This window comes from Amblyomma americanum, chromosome 9, assembly GCF_052857255.1.
Source record: "Amblyomma americanum isolate KBUSLIRL-KWMA chromosome 9, ASM5285725v1, whole genome shotgun sequence".
Classification (NCBI taxonomy): domain Eukaryota; kingdom Metazoa; phylum Arthropoda; class Arachnida; order Ixodida; family Ixodidae; genus Amblyomma; species Amblyomma americanum.
The window spans coordinates 146,367,952-146,382,771 of record NC_135505.1 but is presented as its reverse complement, the minus strand read 5'-3'; the positions used below and the strand labels follow the sequence as shown (position 1 = coordinate 146,382,771).

At 48.5% G+C, this 14,820-nt stretch overlaps 1 protein-coding gene across 1 annotated transcript in view; it reads left to right on the top strand.

Moving 5' to 3' along the window:
- LOC144104772 (protein arginine N-methyltransferase 3-like) overlaps window positions 1-14,169 on the top strand; it is a 28,823-nt gene extending 14,654 nt beyond the window's left edge. The window contains exons 6-9 of the mRNA XM_077637952.1: window positions 800-942; window positions 3,071-3,205; window positions 8,835-8,922; window positions 12,950-14,169. Of these exons, the coding sequence (XP_077494078.1) occupies window positions 800-942; window positions 3,071-3,205; window positions 8,835-8,922; window positions 12,950-13,056 (473 nt within the window). The 3' untranslated portion in view covers window positions 13,057-14,169. The remainder of the gene's footprint in view (window positions 1-799; window positions 943-3,070; window positions 3,206-8,834; window positions 8,923-12,949) is intronic.
- Window positions 14,170-14,820: the final 651 nt, after the last annotated feature.

The following is a 14,820-nucleotide window of genomic DNA, read 5'->3' as shown; positions in this document are numbered from 1 at the left end:
GCTGCAGTTTCGAGTGGGGGTGCCGCCACGATAGGAACAGCGGCCCATTCATCAACTATCGACGCTACCTTGAGCGCCGAGTGCACGGTTGGAAGTAAAAAAACACTTGGAGGACGCCTATTAAGAGTAGAACGCGAATGCGTTATCGGGCGGCCGCCGCTTATCAGCAGACGCAAACTGTGGCCACGTTTGGGGAGTGGGCTGGTGCCGGTTTGCTGCTTATCGACAGCCATCATAGGTGGCCTTGTGCGGAGTGGGAATGCCGGTTCTGCGCGTTGACATATCAGCTGCTCAAGGCCAGCACCAAGGGTGATGCGACAGAGCCGCGCAGCAAAAATGCAAGCACTCTGTATCATGCCTGATATCTCGTTTGTCTCGCCTTTATTTATTTTTTGTGTAAATACGGTAAGTGTGCGCATATCAACAGGCCTTGCTCATGCGTAGATGCCGTCATGTGAAACAAGCATTGCTTAACAGCATTGTTTCTTGCTACTAGGAAGGAGTGGTGTAACGTTGACATACTGCAGTGCCTATTTTTAACTTGACCAGCTTCTTGAACTTCCTGTTGTGACAGCACATGTGTGAAATAGGAATCCTTCTGAGGGACAGGAAGCTTAAAATAGTTGTCTGATCACTTGTGAAACCACATGCGGTTAATGCGCACCATGACACTGTTTATGCAGTGCGTGTTTCTGTCCCTTTCCTTCCTGATGGTTGTCTTAGCTTTGTTCCCATGCTTGCAAGCCTGCACATGTGCCTTTGATGGAAACCTGAGTCTGTCATTCTCCCCCGTTTGCAGGCATCTACCAGCGAATGGTGGGCTTCTGGGACAATGTGGAGGGCTTCAGGATGAGCTGCATGCGGCGGGAGCTGTTGGCTGAGGCCCACGTGATGGACGTCACGGCCTCGAGCGTCTGCTCGGCACGGCCAGCTCCTGTTCTGGTATGTGTGGCTAGGTGATAATCACCCGCCTGCTTGATTTCAGCAGTACTGCATGAAACGAGATATCAAGATGATGGAAGCAACTGCGATGAGAATGCTTAGCCAAGATGCATGGTGTGACCGGGAGGGATTGGGTGCAGAATGGTACAGTTAAAATGGCAGACTTGGGTGCGAAGCTACAGGAGTCAAGGCTCCTTTGGTTTGAACATGTGATTAGGAAGGATGGAGAGTATGTTGGAGGAAGGGAGTGAGAGGTGAACAGTGAAGGGGAGAAGGCACTTACCAAAAAATTGGTGGAGGTAGATCTTTGGGAGAAGGAGCCATTTGAGGCGGCTGAGTACGGGAAGAAGTGAGGGCACCCTTTACAAACAGTGACCCCTTATGGACGAGTGTTGGATAAGCTGGAGGTGGAAGAAGTGCCTTTTTAGTATTTCGGAGCGAAGCTTGCAGAGTAACACGGGTAAAGAACCAAGCACGTGACTGTTGCTTAGGGCATGTTGAACCGAAAATGAGTGTCATCTCTGAGATGTGAATTTGGGTGTCTTGTAAAGACACTTTCCGAAAGGTGACCTAGCATTTGGTGACATGCACAGAGATCTGGACACTGGTTGCAAAGTAGCATCCATGTCCCCCTGTGTAATGTGAGTGAAACTTGTTTACATTGCAGACATTGTAACAAGGCTGCACTCCTAACAAAATTTTTACTCAAGATGGCTGTAGGTGGAACAAGCTGCTGGCTTGGGCTTGGTGGATGTCCTTGCTTGCTTGTTTGATTAGTCACTGCAATTCTATCTTTTTTTTTGTCTTGGTTCTGATGAAAAATATTGCACTGGCTTGCATTTGCTTTGGGCGAGCGTGTCGACAGTGTCATGACCAGTTTGCCAAGGTTAGCGCATCTACTTGACAGGCACACTAAGGTTTGAGACTCCTGAGATATTTTTTACATAACATGCTCCTTATGTAACACACCATCATCATCATCATCTTCAGCTTGACTACGCCCACTACAGGGCAAAGGCCTCTCCCATGTCTCTCCAGTTAACTCTTTCCTTTGCCAGGTGCGGCCACCATATCCCCGCAAACTTCTTAATCTCACCTGCACACCTAACCTTCTGCCGCCCCCTGCTGCACTTGCCTTCTCTTGGAATCCGCTCCGTCACCCTTAAAGGTGCACTAAAGATGAACCTGAACTCGTCTTTTTACCGCGGGAACTCTATCTACACGTTCCGGGCATTGTTAGAAACTTCGAATTATTGTCCTGTGCGGCCGATTGCCCTAAATAAATCGGATTAAACGTCCCGGCTCTCGCCTTTTTTTTGAACTCAATGCAATAGGTAGGCAGAGTCAGCAAACGTGGGGAGTGCCTTTCACCCAGTCGAGTGGTGGCTTCGCTTTCGCTTCTATGTTGCTTTTTTAGTCACAGACAATATAGTCGCAAATTAGGCCCATGGAAATAAAAATACACGTGGACTCTTTGATTTATGCATCACTCCTCCCATGGCAGAGCGGCAAGCCGTCACGGGACTGGCTGACACATTGGTTGACTCCTCCTACCTGCCGCGTTAGTTAAAAAATTAAAGCAGGAGCCGGGACGTTTAATTTGATCTATTTAGGGCAATCCGCCGCACAGGACAATAATTCGAAATTTCTAAGAATGCCCGGAACGTGTAGACAGAGTTCCCGCGATAAAAAGACCGAGTTCAGATTCCTCTTAGTGCACCTTTAAGGACCAGCGGTTACCTTGCCTTCGCATTAGATATGCCCTGCCCCAAGCCCATTTCTTCCTCTTGCTTTCGACTAGGATGTCATTACCTAACCCATGTTTATTCCCTCACCCACTCTGCCTATCATTTTCCTTTCCATGGCTCGTTGCGTCTTCCTTAACTTGAGCAGAACCTTTTCATTAGCCTCCATGTTTCTGCCCCGTAGGTGAGTACTGGCAAGATACAGCTGTTGTACACTTTTCTCATGAGGAATATTGGTGAACTGCCGAGAGAACCTGCCATACGCGCTCCACCCCATTCTTATTCTTCTAGTTACTTCCCTCTCGCGATTCGGATCAGCAGTCACTATCTGCCCTAAGTAGGCAAACAAACAAAAAACAAACGAAGGAAATTTATCTGTGCAGAACTTGGATTTGAACACGTGCAGCATGGAGGACAGTGACTTTGCGACGGACTTTGAGCTGGAGCTTTTGCCGGGAACTCAGCAGGTCACCGCCTTGGCTGGCTACTTCGACTGCACCTTTGAACTTCCTGTGCCTGTGAGTAGCGAACGTGGTCATAATTTTTTTTTGTACAGGAACCCCTAAGCTTGCAGAGAAACAGTGAGACAACGTTGATCATTTTTTGGTGCCTAGCTGACATTTAGGATGCTCGTTCATTTATTTGTTCTTATATGTAGGGGGCTCTTTTTACTGCAGGTTGCAGTTTTACCTCCGCAGTTTGACTTCACAATTTGAACATTAGTCAATAACGCTGTATTTGTACTTATTTTGTGACGGTCTGCATGTGCTGCATCTAATGATATAAAGTTGATAGCAGCATGGTCATATGCATTTGGGGTGCCTTGCACTGTGTGCAGCCTTGCCTGCACGCAATGCAGGCAAGGCTGACACTGCCTGCATTGCGTGCAGGCAAGGCTGACACTGCCTGCATAGCGTGCAGGCAGTGTTATACATGTTTATTTATGAGTCTCTCGGTGCTTTCAGTTTTGTGTAACCTCAGTCGTGTACTTTTCTTTCTGTATTCAATGTTATACAGCTCAGACCATTTATAATGTAACCGCTTATAATGTGGGACTGCATTATATGCGGCTTTTTGTGACAACCGCTTTGCTTCCCATAGAGTTCAATGTATTGGTGTACCGCATAATACGCAGCAGCGCGTGACCGAAGATCGCATATAGTGCGGTTTCTCGAAAGCCCGGCGGCCCGCGTACCGCCAGGAGCGTGCTTCCCAGATTGCGCAAGAAGGGGGCAACAGGCGTGGTGAGGAACGTTGTCAGTGTGGTTCAGGGCAAGGTAGAAGGCAGGAGAGGATGGAAAAATAAAAATGGAAAAGTTTGCAAAGCAGGCGTTTTTCCTCTCACTCTCTGATGCGCCTCCGTTGGGCACACTGATTGGACATGACTTGAAAGCACGTGATGGTACGGCCAGATGAGCAGGTTGGAGCGGTGGAGGCGGCGGCGTGGTGGTGGTGTAAAGCATTTATTTGATATAGATACATACAGAGAGGGGTTCAAGGGCTTCCTTTAGTGGGAAGCCTCCTTGCATACTACCGTATAAACGCGTGTAAGGGCCGCACTTTTTTTCCCAGATTCGGGGGGCAAATTTCGGGGTGCGGCCCATACACGCGATTTTCGGAAAATTTTTTTTTTCAAGTGAAAGCAAACCAATCTGGAATGCGCGGCATTTATTTACCGTTCAGGCATCAGTCACGGAGTCTTCAGACTCCGAGCTGGTGCTGTGTTCAGGTAAATGTTCAGCCCACAGAAAGTAGTCTTCGGTCCCGTCTAAACTGTTTGAAATTCCGGTCACTTTGAAACTCCGGGTTACAATGTCGGTCGACACGGAATTCCACGCGGACAAAATCCATCCAAGCACAGTCGCGAGCGGTGCCCTCTTAAGCCGTCCTGTTGGCGTCTCGTCGTGATTGCCATTGGCCATCCATTCCGAATACTGCCTTCGAAATTCAACCTTAAAAGGCCGATTGACGCTTACATCCAGGGGTTGCAGCATGCCGGTGAGGCCGCCCGGTATCACGGCCATGTCTGTGCGGATACCGCGCAGGCGTTCCTTAACCCTACCCGTCAAGTGACCGCGGAAGCTGTCCAAGACGAGGAGCGATTGTCGGGCCAGCATGGCGCCTGGGCGCTTCTCCCAAGTGCTTTTTACCCAGTCGAGCACAAGCTCATCGTCCATCCAGCCCTTTTCTTGGGCGCGAACTACAATTCCCTTGGGGAAAACTCCTTTAGGAATCGTTTTTCTTTTCAGGATGACATAGGGGTGCAGCTTCCGCCCGTCTGCGGTTACGCACAGCATAACGGTACACCGTTGGTGCTCCGCGCCGGTTGTCCACACGAAAACACTCTTCTTTCCTTTCAGTTCAACTGTGCAGCTCTCGGGACAGTCGAACCACACGGGGGTCTGGTCGGCGTTCGCTATCTGCGACAATATATAGTTGTGCTCACGACGCAGACCGATGACATACTTCTGAAAGCTGAGCACCTTGTCGGTGTAGTCGGGGGGCAGCCGCTGGCACAGTGTGGTCCTTCGCCGAAATGATAGGCCCTTCCTCTTCAGAAATCTTCGTACCCAGCCGGCACTAGCCTTGAAGTCCTCGTGCGGTATGCTTTTAGCACGCGCCAAGGCTTGTGCCCTCACGTGCAGCATGTCCGTTGTCAACGCGTAGCCGTTGTTCCGCACTTCCATTGAATAGCATAGCAGCTCTTCTTCTAGCTCAGGAAATTTGCATGGCTTGCCTCGGAAAGCGAGCTTTTTGGAACTGGTATTCTTCAACGCATCCCTTTGTCCGCACCACCGTCGGACACACTTCTCGTCCACGTCAAATTTTCTGCCCGCGGCACGCTTGCCGTGTTCGAGAGCGAACTCCACTACTTTCAGTTTAAAGCCTGCCGTGTAGCTGTTGAGGTGCTTGCCCATCGTGCAACAGTGACAATGCTCGGAGGCAGTTCATGAAAAAGGGAAGAACGACAGCGCACGAGAGCAACAACTGTGCCGAGCGACCACGCTAACACAATCACCAAAAAACGCATGCTTTGACAGCCAGAACAGAACAAAGTTAGACCTGGCGATACCGATGCCGATACGGATAGCGGAAGTACAGTAGCAGAAGCTCGCGGCAGAAGAAAAGATGATGATGATGACCCGCGGCCTCGGGCGCCATCCATGGGCGGCACCTCGAAGCTTCTGTGCGCATGTATTTCGAAGGCTGTTCTTGCGTGTTTCCTGGAAAGTTTGGGTGCGGCCCTTACACGGATTTTTTTTTTCTTCAAATATTTCCTTTGGGAATACGGGGTGCGGCCCTTACACGGGTGCGGCCCTTACACGCGTTTATACAGTAGGTGGAGTCCCTAGTTTGGGACCGCATTGGTAGAAGCCGCCGTCCGGGCCCTCTGGCCCAAGGCCTGCTGGGCCTGCAGGTCCGAGCAGCCAAGCAGGGCTGCCTCCCAGTCCTCTCGGGTAGAGTCGGGTTTTGGAAAAGGGCTGCGTTTTGCTGGCAGGCCAACCCCATGCGGTAGGTGTCAGCCACCTCCCCACAGTGTGAGCACCGGCCAGAGACCATAGGATCGAAATGTCTCATTATAGCCGGGCATACTAGAGTATTAGTGAAGAGTCGGAGGAGCGTGCGTTCGCCTGCTTTCCCAAGCCCTTTTGCTGGGGATGGGCAGTGTTGATGTTTATGCTGATAATATTGCAGAATTTCAGAAATGTGAAATAAGAATTGTCCCACATCCGAAGTATCGGAGTCGGTATGAGGTACCCGGGTGATGAGAGCTTGGGCAGCCGCATGTGCAGCCTCATTTCCTCGAAGACCCTGATGGCCTGGAGTCCAGATGAGGTGTTTAGGGGTGGGTTCTTTATTGCGAATGCACAAACGCAAGAAATATGCTGCTAGGGGTGCTATGCGACCGCCTTCATAGCTTCGACACGCTCCGCGGGAGTAGGTGATGATGTGTTAAGAAGCAGGATTGGAGATGGCCCATGCAATAGCCACCTCCTCTGCGTCAGAAGGGCCAGCTGCCCTAATACTTACATCGTCCACCTGCCTGTCTTTGTGCCTAATTGCGGCTGTGAACCACCCCCGGTGGCAGGGCCGCAATATCCACATAGAAGACTCCATGTTTAAGTCGTACTTGTGTGCCAGAGCCCGTGTTTGGGCTGTACGGCGACCGTCATGAGTATGAGTGTCAATCTTAGAAGGGAGAGGGCGTACTAGGGTGGTGGTAGCGCCATAGCTCGGGTACCGGGACCCTCTCTTGTTTCTTAGGCGAGTGTTGTATATGTAAACGGGCCAGAAGGGCCTGGCCAGATGATGTTTGCATGAGGCACGTGTACTGATTAAGGAGGTGTGCCTCTTTCAGTTCTTGAAAGAAGTTGGTCATACCCAAGGCCTCAAGGCAGCTGTTGGATGTAGTAACCGCAGGCACAGAAACCGCTTAACGATTTTTCGAATAATGGCTTTGAGTTTGGCTTGTTCGTGTTTGTGTAGGCAGAGGTATGGTGCCGAGTAAAGAATGCGACTGACTACAAAAGCGTGCGCCAGTCGCAGGGCATCTTTACTGCGGAGCCCACCTCGCCCATTGGAAACACGGCATACCATACGGCCCCTTTGTATTCCTACTTTATGGAGTTTGGCCAGTGTTGTGTCCACACGAAGCTGGTGGTGACTATGGAACTAGAACCGTGATCTCTTGGGCCTCTGCAGTGCGGCCGTTTGATAGGGAGAGGACTATTCGCGCGTTATCTCTCGGTGAGGGCCGGATACGAACACACTCTGATTTCTGAGGGGCACATTGTAGGCCGCAACGTGCGGCATACGTTTCGACCACGTGTGCTGCCCTTTGAAGGCGTTCCTCGATGTACCCGAGGCTGCCCCGAGTGGCTCAGATGGTAGTGTCGTCGGCATACAGCGAATGCTGTATACCTTCAGCCTCCTTCAGTTGGCCAGGCAGGTGCATCATAGCAATGTTAAAGAGGAGGGGGAAGAGGACTGCCCCCTGTGGTGTGCCGCGAGTACAGTAAAAGCTTGTTAATTCGAAATAAGCAAAGTTCGAATTATCGAATGGGTGCTAGAATGAGCAATTATAACGCCCCACCGCGCGGGCAGAACCCAAAGCAGTTACATCTAGACTTGTTATCGCGAGCTAGGCGTTACTGCGCGTTTGTGGTTGGCATTCTGAGAATTAAATTCATCCGGTCCTAATGGCAAATGAAACAAATTGATCGACCCAGCCGTGTGCAGTCACTGCACACGGCCCAGCAATTGACTAGCCCAGCCGTGTGCAGTCACTGGGTTTCCCACACTCTGACTGCGTATTACGGAGACGACCCTGCAGCGGGCGCTAGACAGGAGATTAGCAAATATTTCTAGGGTCCATAGTGAGGTGGCCTGGGCACTTTCTGCGACAGTGCCAGTTTTTCACACGTGGTTTTTCACCAACATCATGGCACTAAGCAGATGTCATTATATTGCCACCTTCAAGCAAAAAGTTGTGCTCGCTGGAGAGCAGTCTTCAAACCTGCAAGCCAGTTGGGACGTCGGCGTGGACGAAAAGAATGTACGCCGTTAGAGGGGGCAACGTGGTGAACTTTTTGCTTGCACCGCAACGAGGAGGGCCTTCACGGGCCCGAAGAAAGGCTGCCATCCAGAAGTGGAATCGGCACTGGCGTAGTTCATGAAATTGCAGAGGTCAGCGGCACATCTAGTGACAACAGAAGTGCTACAGGCCAAAGCGGGAGAGCTGGCAAGAGGCATTCTGTGGGACCGTTGAAACATGCGAGCTAATTCCAACAGGCCGCATCAAGCACAAATCGCTAGGAGCTTGTAAAGCCTGTTCACCCATGGTGCGTAAGCCTAAGATGTGGCAAAGCCATCCTTGACCTAAAGCATTGATTGGACTTATCCACAAGTGCTCGTATCCATATACATGCATCAGGCTCCCTTTTCATGCTGAGTGTGTCTTTATGTGTATGTCTTCTCCTGGGTTGACTTGCAAATTGGCTGTGTTCATTGCTGAGTTGTTTATAGCCATATATTGGTTCTAGAAAGTACTCCGCACAGGTGGCAATTTATTTATTTTTTTCAGTGGTGCGAGAGAGACCAGTCTTTCTTACTCAGTCTCAGTCAACCTCTGTTCCTCTTTCACAGGTTGTCCTTAGCACAGCTGTGGATGCAGAACCAACACACTGGAAGCAGACTGTGTTTTTGCTGGAGAAGCCACTGGTGCTGGCTGAAGGTGAGCTTTGGTCTTTGTGAGGCAGTCATCACAAGGTCCTGATGTGCTGCTAGTGCCCTCAGCGGAAATTGGCGGTTTATGCGAGTCATAGCGGTGGTACAGTGGAAGAGCATTTCAGTCTGGGCATTAGATGTCCAGCCTCTGTCAAAAAAATATGCAAGCCACTGGGCTGGTTTTGAGCCTGAAACTCTCGATAAACAGTCTAAAGGTGCTGAGGGGTGAAATTACGCTGCTTACCGGTGGCATTTACAAGTGGCATATCACATAGCATTGAGAGTCATGTTGCTGTTTTCTTTAGCCTTGGGTTAAGGCGGCCATGCAGTCATACTGTATTTATTCAAATCTAGGCTGAGAGTGTTTTTAAAACAACAGATATGAAACTCCTAGGTCAGTTTAGATTTTAGACATCATTGCGCCAAGCAGATGGTGTTATTATAGCGCCGCCTTCAAGTTAAAAGTGCTCACTGCAGAGCAGTCTTCAAACCTGCAAGCCAGTTGGGACGAAAAGAATTTTCGCCGTTAGAGTGGGCAGGCTGATGGAATTTGGTTGTTGGGGAAAGGAAATGGTGCAGTACTGTCTCTCATCTCGGTGTACACCTCAACCGTGCCCGCAGTAAGGGAAGGGATAAAGGAGGGAGTGAGAGAAGAAAGGAAGAAGGTTGCCGTAGTGGAAGGCTCCAGAATAATTCTGATCACTTGGGGATCTTTAACGTGCACTGACATCGCACAGCACATGGGCACGTTTTGCGTTTCGCCTCCATCGAAACGCGGCTGCCGCGGTCTGGTTCGAACCCGGGTACTCCGGCTCACTAGCCGAGCGCCCTAACCACTGAACCACCACGGCGGGTGATGAACTTGTTGCTTGCGCCGCAATGACGAGGGCCTTCATGGGCCTGAAGAAGAGCTGCCATCCCGAAGTGGAATCAGCACTGGCAGAGTTTGTGAAATCGCGAAGGTCAGCGGCACTTCTTTGACCATAGAAGTGCTACAGGCCAAAGCGAGGGAGCTGGCAAGAGAGTGAGGCATTCCACAGGATTAGTGAAATGTGCCAGCTAACTCAACAGGCTGCATCAAGCGCGCGATTGCTAGGAGTTGCACCTAGCTGGATCGCTGCAGCCTGGGATGACATCTCGGAAACCTTGGTTGTGCACTTGTTCTGAAAGTGCAGCATTTCCAATGCACTTGATGGCACAGAAGATTGTGCACTGTATGAAGAGGACAGCGATAAGGAGGTCAGCGATGACGAGGACGAGTGAATGGGAGCAGGTTCGTGGAAATAAGTGCCTGTTGTGTACTGTCCCTGTTGTGTGCTGTCCTTGTTGACATTCCTAATTGTTTTTTCTGCTAGCTTACATTTGAGGAACGTTTTTAATGCGAAAGCATTATGGTTATGTGGTGTTAGCAAAAAGTGTTCATAAATTTTGCCCGCACGATTGCTTGTGTCGTTCAATGGAGATAAGTGTGCAAGAGTTTGATTGTGTTAGGTAGTGCGTGAGTACATCTTGAAATGGGAGAAGTTTGGTTGATGAATTGTGATTAGTTAATTGATTAAATTGAATTTGTGAAAATAAATACTTCGTTTGAAGCAGGTTTTGTGTGACTGATTCGATGAAAAATGATGTAAATACGTGAGAAGGCTTTAAAGAAACAAAAGTAAAAGGGAAACAAATTAAATTAAATTAAACAGACAATATTTCTGCTCGTCTGCAGCCTATGGTTCTGCAGCAGACAAGTGCAGTCCTGTAATTTTTTTATTTGGCCTTCAGCTTCTAGGTGTTGGCTTAGAATCTTGGCTGGCCTAGATTCGAGTACAGACGTTACCTATTTCACATTGGGCAACCCTGTACTATCAGCAACAAATGAAATGCAAACAAGACAACTGGACCACGAGCAGCAAAATAACAAGCTATTAGACGGGTGGGTGAAGCGCAATACCAGGTGAGGGTAATTTGATTTTGGAGGTGCAAAGACTGTACATTTGAAGTGTTAATCAACCTGGCCTGTATTTTTTCTCAAGGAGCTGATATGTTCATTTTTTTTTTTGGCACATTAGTTTTCATGTTTGCGTTTCATTCGTTGTTGATGGTACATCTCACGGTATCAGTGGTGCATACTCATATCTGTTGACTTTGCCTTAAGTTGCATGAATGGAGTCTTTTGAATGGTGGCATAAAAATGAGTGTATCCTAGCATGTGACCAGAGTGTTGTAGTATTCTTTTTCATGTAACAATACCTAAAAATGCATAGTAATAAGTAACCTACACTTAAAATGAAAGTGTAAGGATGTCGACATTACACAGGCTGAAAAGCATCTGCAAGTTTGGTGAATTGCTTTAAACTGATAATTGCCGAACACAGATTGAGACAAAAACCTTAGAATGCTTATTCTCTGTGTTTCGTTTCTTTGTGTTCTCGTTTGTGCTGCTTGCCAATGATTATGCGCTGTATTTTTTTATGTGTGAAGTCCATTGTTCGTGCTTTTTGTTTAGTTCTCTTTGGCTGCTTCCTTCCTGGTGGGTTTTTCAACTGGTGATTATGTGACAGCCTGTTGCTGATAGCCATGATGACACTTGCTGTGAGCTGCCTCACAACATGCTCACTGTAGTCGCAGTGCACGCACAGAATTACAGACATTGCTAAAGTACAGCAGTAAGGCAAGATACCAGTAATATTATGTTGCAGACATCTATACAGCCGCTGTGAGGCAACACAAAGCCGCCTTTCACCTGTACTGTTCAGAGCTTTAGTGTTCTGCTGCCTGTGATTGGTGCATGCTTGCCACATTAAGTCTTTCCCTACCATGCCCATTGACCATCGCTGGCATTCTAATAGATATGTATGCCAATTTTACACGCTTCTGTGCCGTTCATGAACATGATGGGCATCTGCCTTGAAGATAGAAAACTATTTAATTTTCTCTTTAGTTTGCCTTTTTTTGCAGATTTTTTGGTCACGTGGGTTCTGGATGGCATTTAAAAAGCAGCTCTTTTCTCTTAATAAATGTGTTGGTAGTCAGCGCCAGTCCTGTGCACTTCATCGTTTGTCCTTGTTTTTTCGCGCTGCACTCTTTAACCATGGTAACTGACCAACAAGCCCGAACAGCCGCTTTAGTTCATGGTTCTTGGACCAGAATATTTTGACGAAAACCCACAAAATGGGGTTATTTTTCTCACGGTAGGAAAAGAGCTGACCTTTTTCCCAATACATTAGATGTTTACATCTTACAGCCTGTGTGCCTTATGCGAGGACACTAGAGTAGTAGCTGTCATGTCCTGGTGAAGTGTGACAAGGGATGCCACTTCCATGTTGCACAGCAACATTGATGCATTGGCATGCTGCCCTGTCACCATAGCCTAAATGTCTGCCCCATTCATTGCTGCTCATGAGTTCAGCACTTCGTAGTGGCTGCAGGACTGAGGAATGGTTATTAGCCTTCTGCTGGGTCCTTACACGGCTTACCCTATCTGGCCCATGTTCATTACACACAGTACAGCCACCTCAACCAAGAAAACACGGTGTCTTCGCTGCTGATGTGGGGATGCCTAATGGATGCATTGTTCTCTGGATGCAAATCTTGGTCCCTGTGCCTGTATTCTGGAAGTGTCCTCTTTGGTATGGAGCCCCAAAATGGAGAGGTGACAGCTATGTGATGACAGCTGACCCATCTTTCTTGTTACGTCACCACAGTTGGAACTGCACTTGCCATTGCATGAACACTCAAAGTGCAGAAGTAGATGTTATAAAATGTGCGCTATGAATGTTTACCACGCATACTGAAACATTTGAAAGCAAAGAAGGTGGCTGTGTTTGATGTAAAAGCAATAGGAGCTTCCATGCAGCTGATGCGATCCTTGATGACAGCACCAGCATTTGCCTTTTTCTAGAGCAAAAGCAACATGCTCACTGCAAGCCATGCTGATTTGGGCACGTCCACTTAGTGGACACTTCTAGAAAGCAGACCCTAGTGTACCGCCTCAGAAGTGGGGACGTAACACTGACTGTACCATGTTGTCACTGTGTATGCAGGTGCAACAACACTGGGTGGAAGATTGAAGTGTCAACGCCAGGGTCGGCGGGAGCTTCTGGTCACCATAACGCTGGGTGCACTGCACCAGCAGTATGTGCTACATTGAGGGCACTTCAACCACCTCATCTCATCATGCCATCTTCAGATGGGACAAACATTGTTTGACAGGACTGCAGCTAGTGCTTTTTCGGTTTTGCATCTTGAAGTTAACAGTACTGGAAGCAAGGACGAGGTCTGGGAAAGGCTTGCACATCAAGACCAAGGGTGTCCTTGTAGAAGCATTTTTTCTTTCCTTGACTGTACTGCGTGTACGCCTTGCGAGTGCCATTGCGCGGGGTCGCTGGGATTCGCCGTCACTGCGAAAGTTTATTTTAACATAAGCAAGCATGAAACAGTTCGTCTGAAGCATTCTTTTTTTACGTTCTGTCATATGAAAAACCATTTAAATGGTCTCATACTGTTTATCATTTGCCTTACTGTGAGTCTACTGGAAATGAATTGGCAGCATCTTTAAACTCCCTTTGGTTAATTTTTTGTAGTGATAGCTACATTACGGTAGCATTTCGAGCCTTCAGCATGGCGGCGCCGCCACGCTGTCATGTGGTTGATCACGTGATGCGGAGCAGCTGTCGGCGGTGCGGCGCCATGGCCGGTCACGTGATGAGGAACAGCTGCTGCTGCTGCCGGCGGCGCAGCACGCCGGCGAAACCGAGCTGCAACAGCTGTGCGCATGCGCCGCGTCAAGTGGGACGAAGATGAAGCAGGAACGCCCAAAGAGACTGAGCAGCGAAAGACTGATTTTGCAATTCAACTGAGCAAGTTCCACTCTGCCAGCTGTAGCTATCGCGCCACTCCAGGTTTATCCAGAGCTAAACCGCCGCCAATTTGTTTAGCACTTGTATGGGGGATTTTTGCTATTTTAATATTACTTTTTTGCCACTTTAGTCGCTATTCCATTTGAATTCCCTTCAACCTCATATTTTTCTTCACTCGCCCATTATCAAGAACACACCATCATGGAGCAAGCCTGAACACAACGTCCACTATCGCAGACTGGAAGTACTGCTAGTGCATGTTCTTACAGTCAAACAATCTCAATAGTTCCTTTACAATTCCGCAAGGGCTTTGATTAATTGCTACGGTCAGCGTTTGGAAATGGACATGTCATTTTTAAATAAAATGGTTATGCTTTTGCAACTGGCATGTCTTCTAAGCAGCACATTCAGTTTGCTGTGCTTGATACTTCTCTGTGTGCACCGCCTCTGCAGTGGTGTGCAGCTTAAAACAGCATGGTTTGCATATCGTAGTTAAGTTATGCATCATAGGTAACAGTAATACTGCTCTGCTCCTGCTCTAGTCGGAGCCAGTGTTGCCATTGTAGCAGTTTCACTAAATTTTGCAATTTTCAGTGCCTCTTTGCGGAGAAAATGCACATGTAGCGGCTGGTGAACTTTTTAGCGGATTTTCAATCATTAATTGATGGGTCTCATTGTTTTAGTGTATTTTTATTGGATCTTAACGTTATGTGCAATTCTGTCATTGGCCTTTAGTAAAAAGAAATTGCTCGAGGCTTATGTGTGGGGAAGGGAAGTGTAGGTCGAACTTAAAGCTGGCAGCCGGCTTGTTGTCCATGTTGCAGGCCAGTTGGCATGGGCCGTTATACAATCAGCCTTGAGGAAGAGCCCGTGGAAAGATTCATAGCTGGTGCCTCTTCGTGCCTGACTGCTATTGGGTGTCAAATGATCCCATGCATGACTCCATGCAGGCGCGGTGAAAGGCGACATGCTGGCACGTCGGTGCCTTGGTCACTTGAGATGCTTCGCCTCACCACTCCGTAAAGGCGCGGGTTACGTCTGCGCTGGCATCGTCA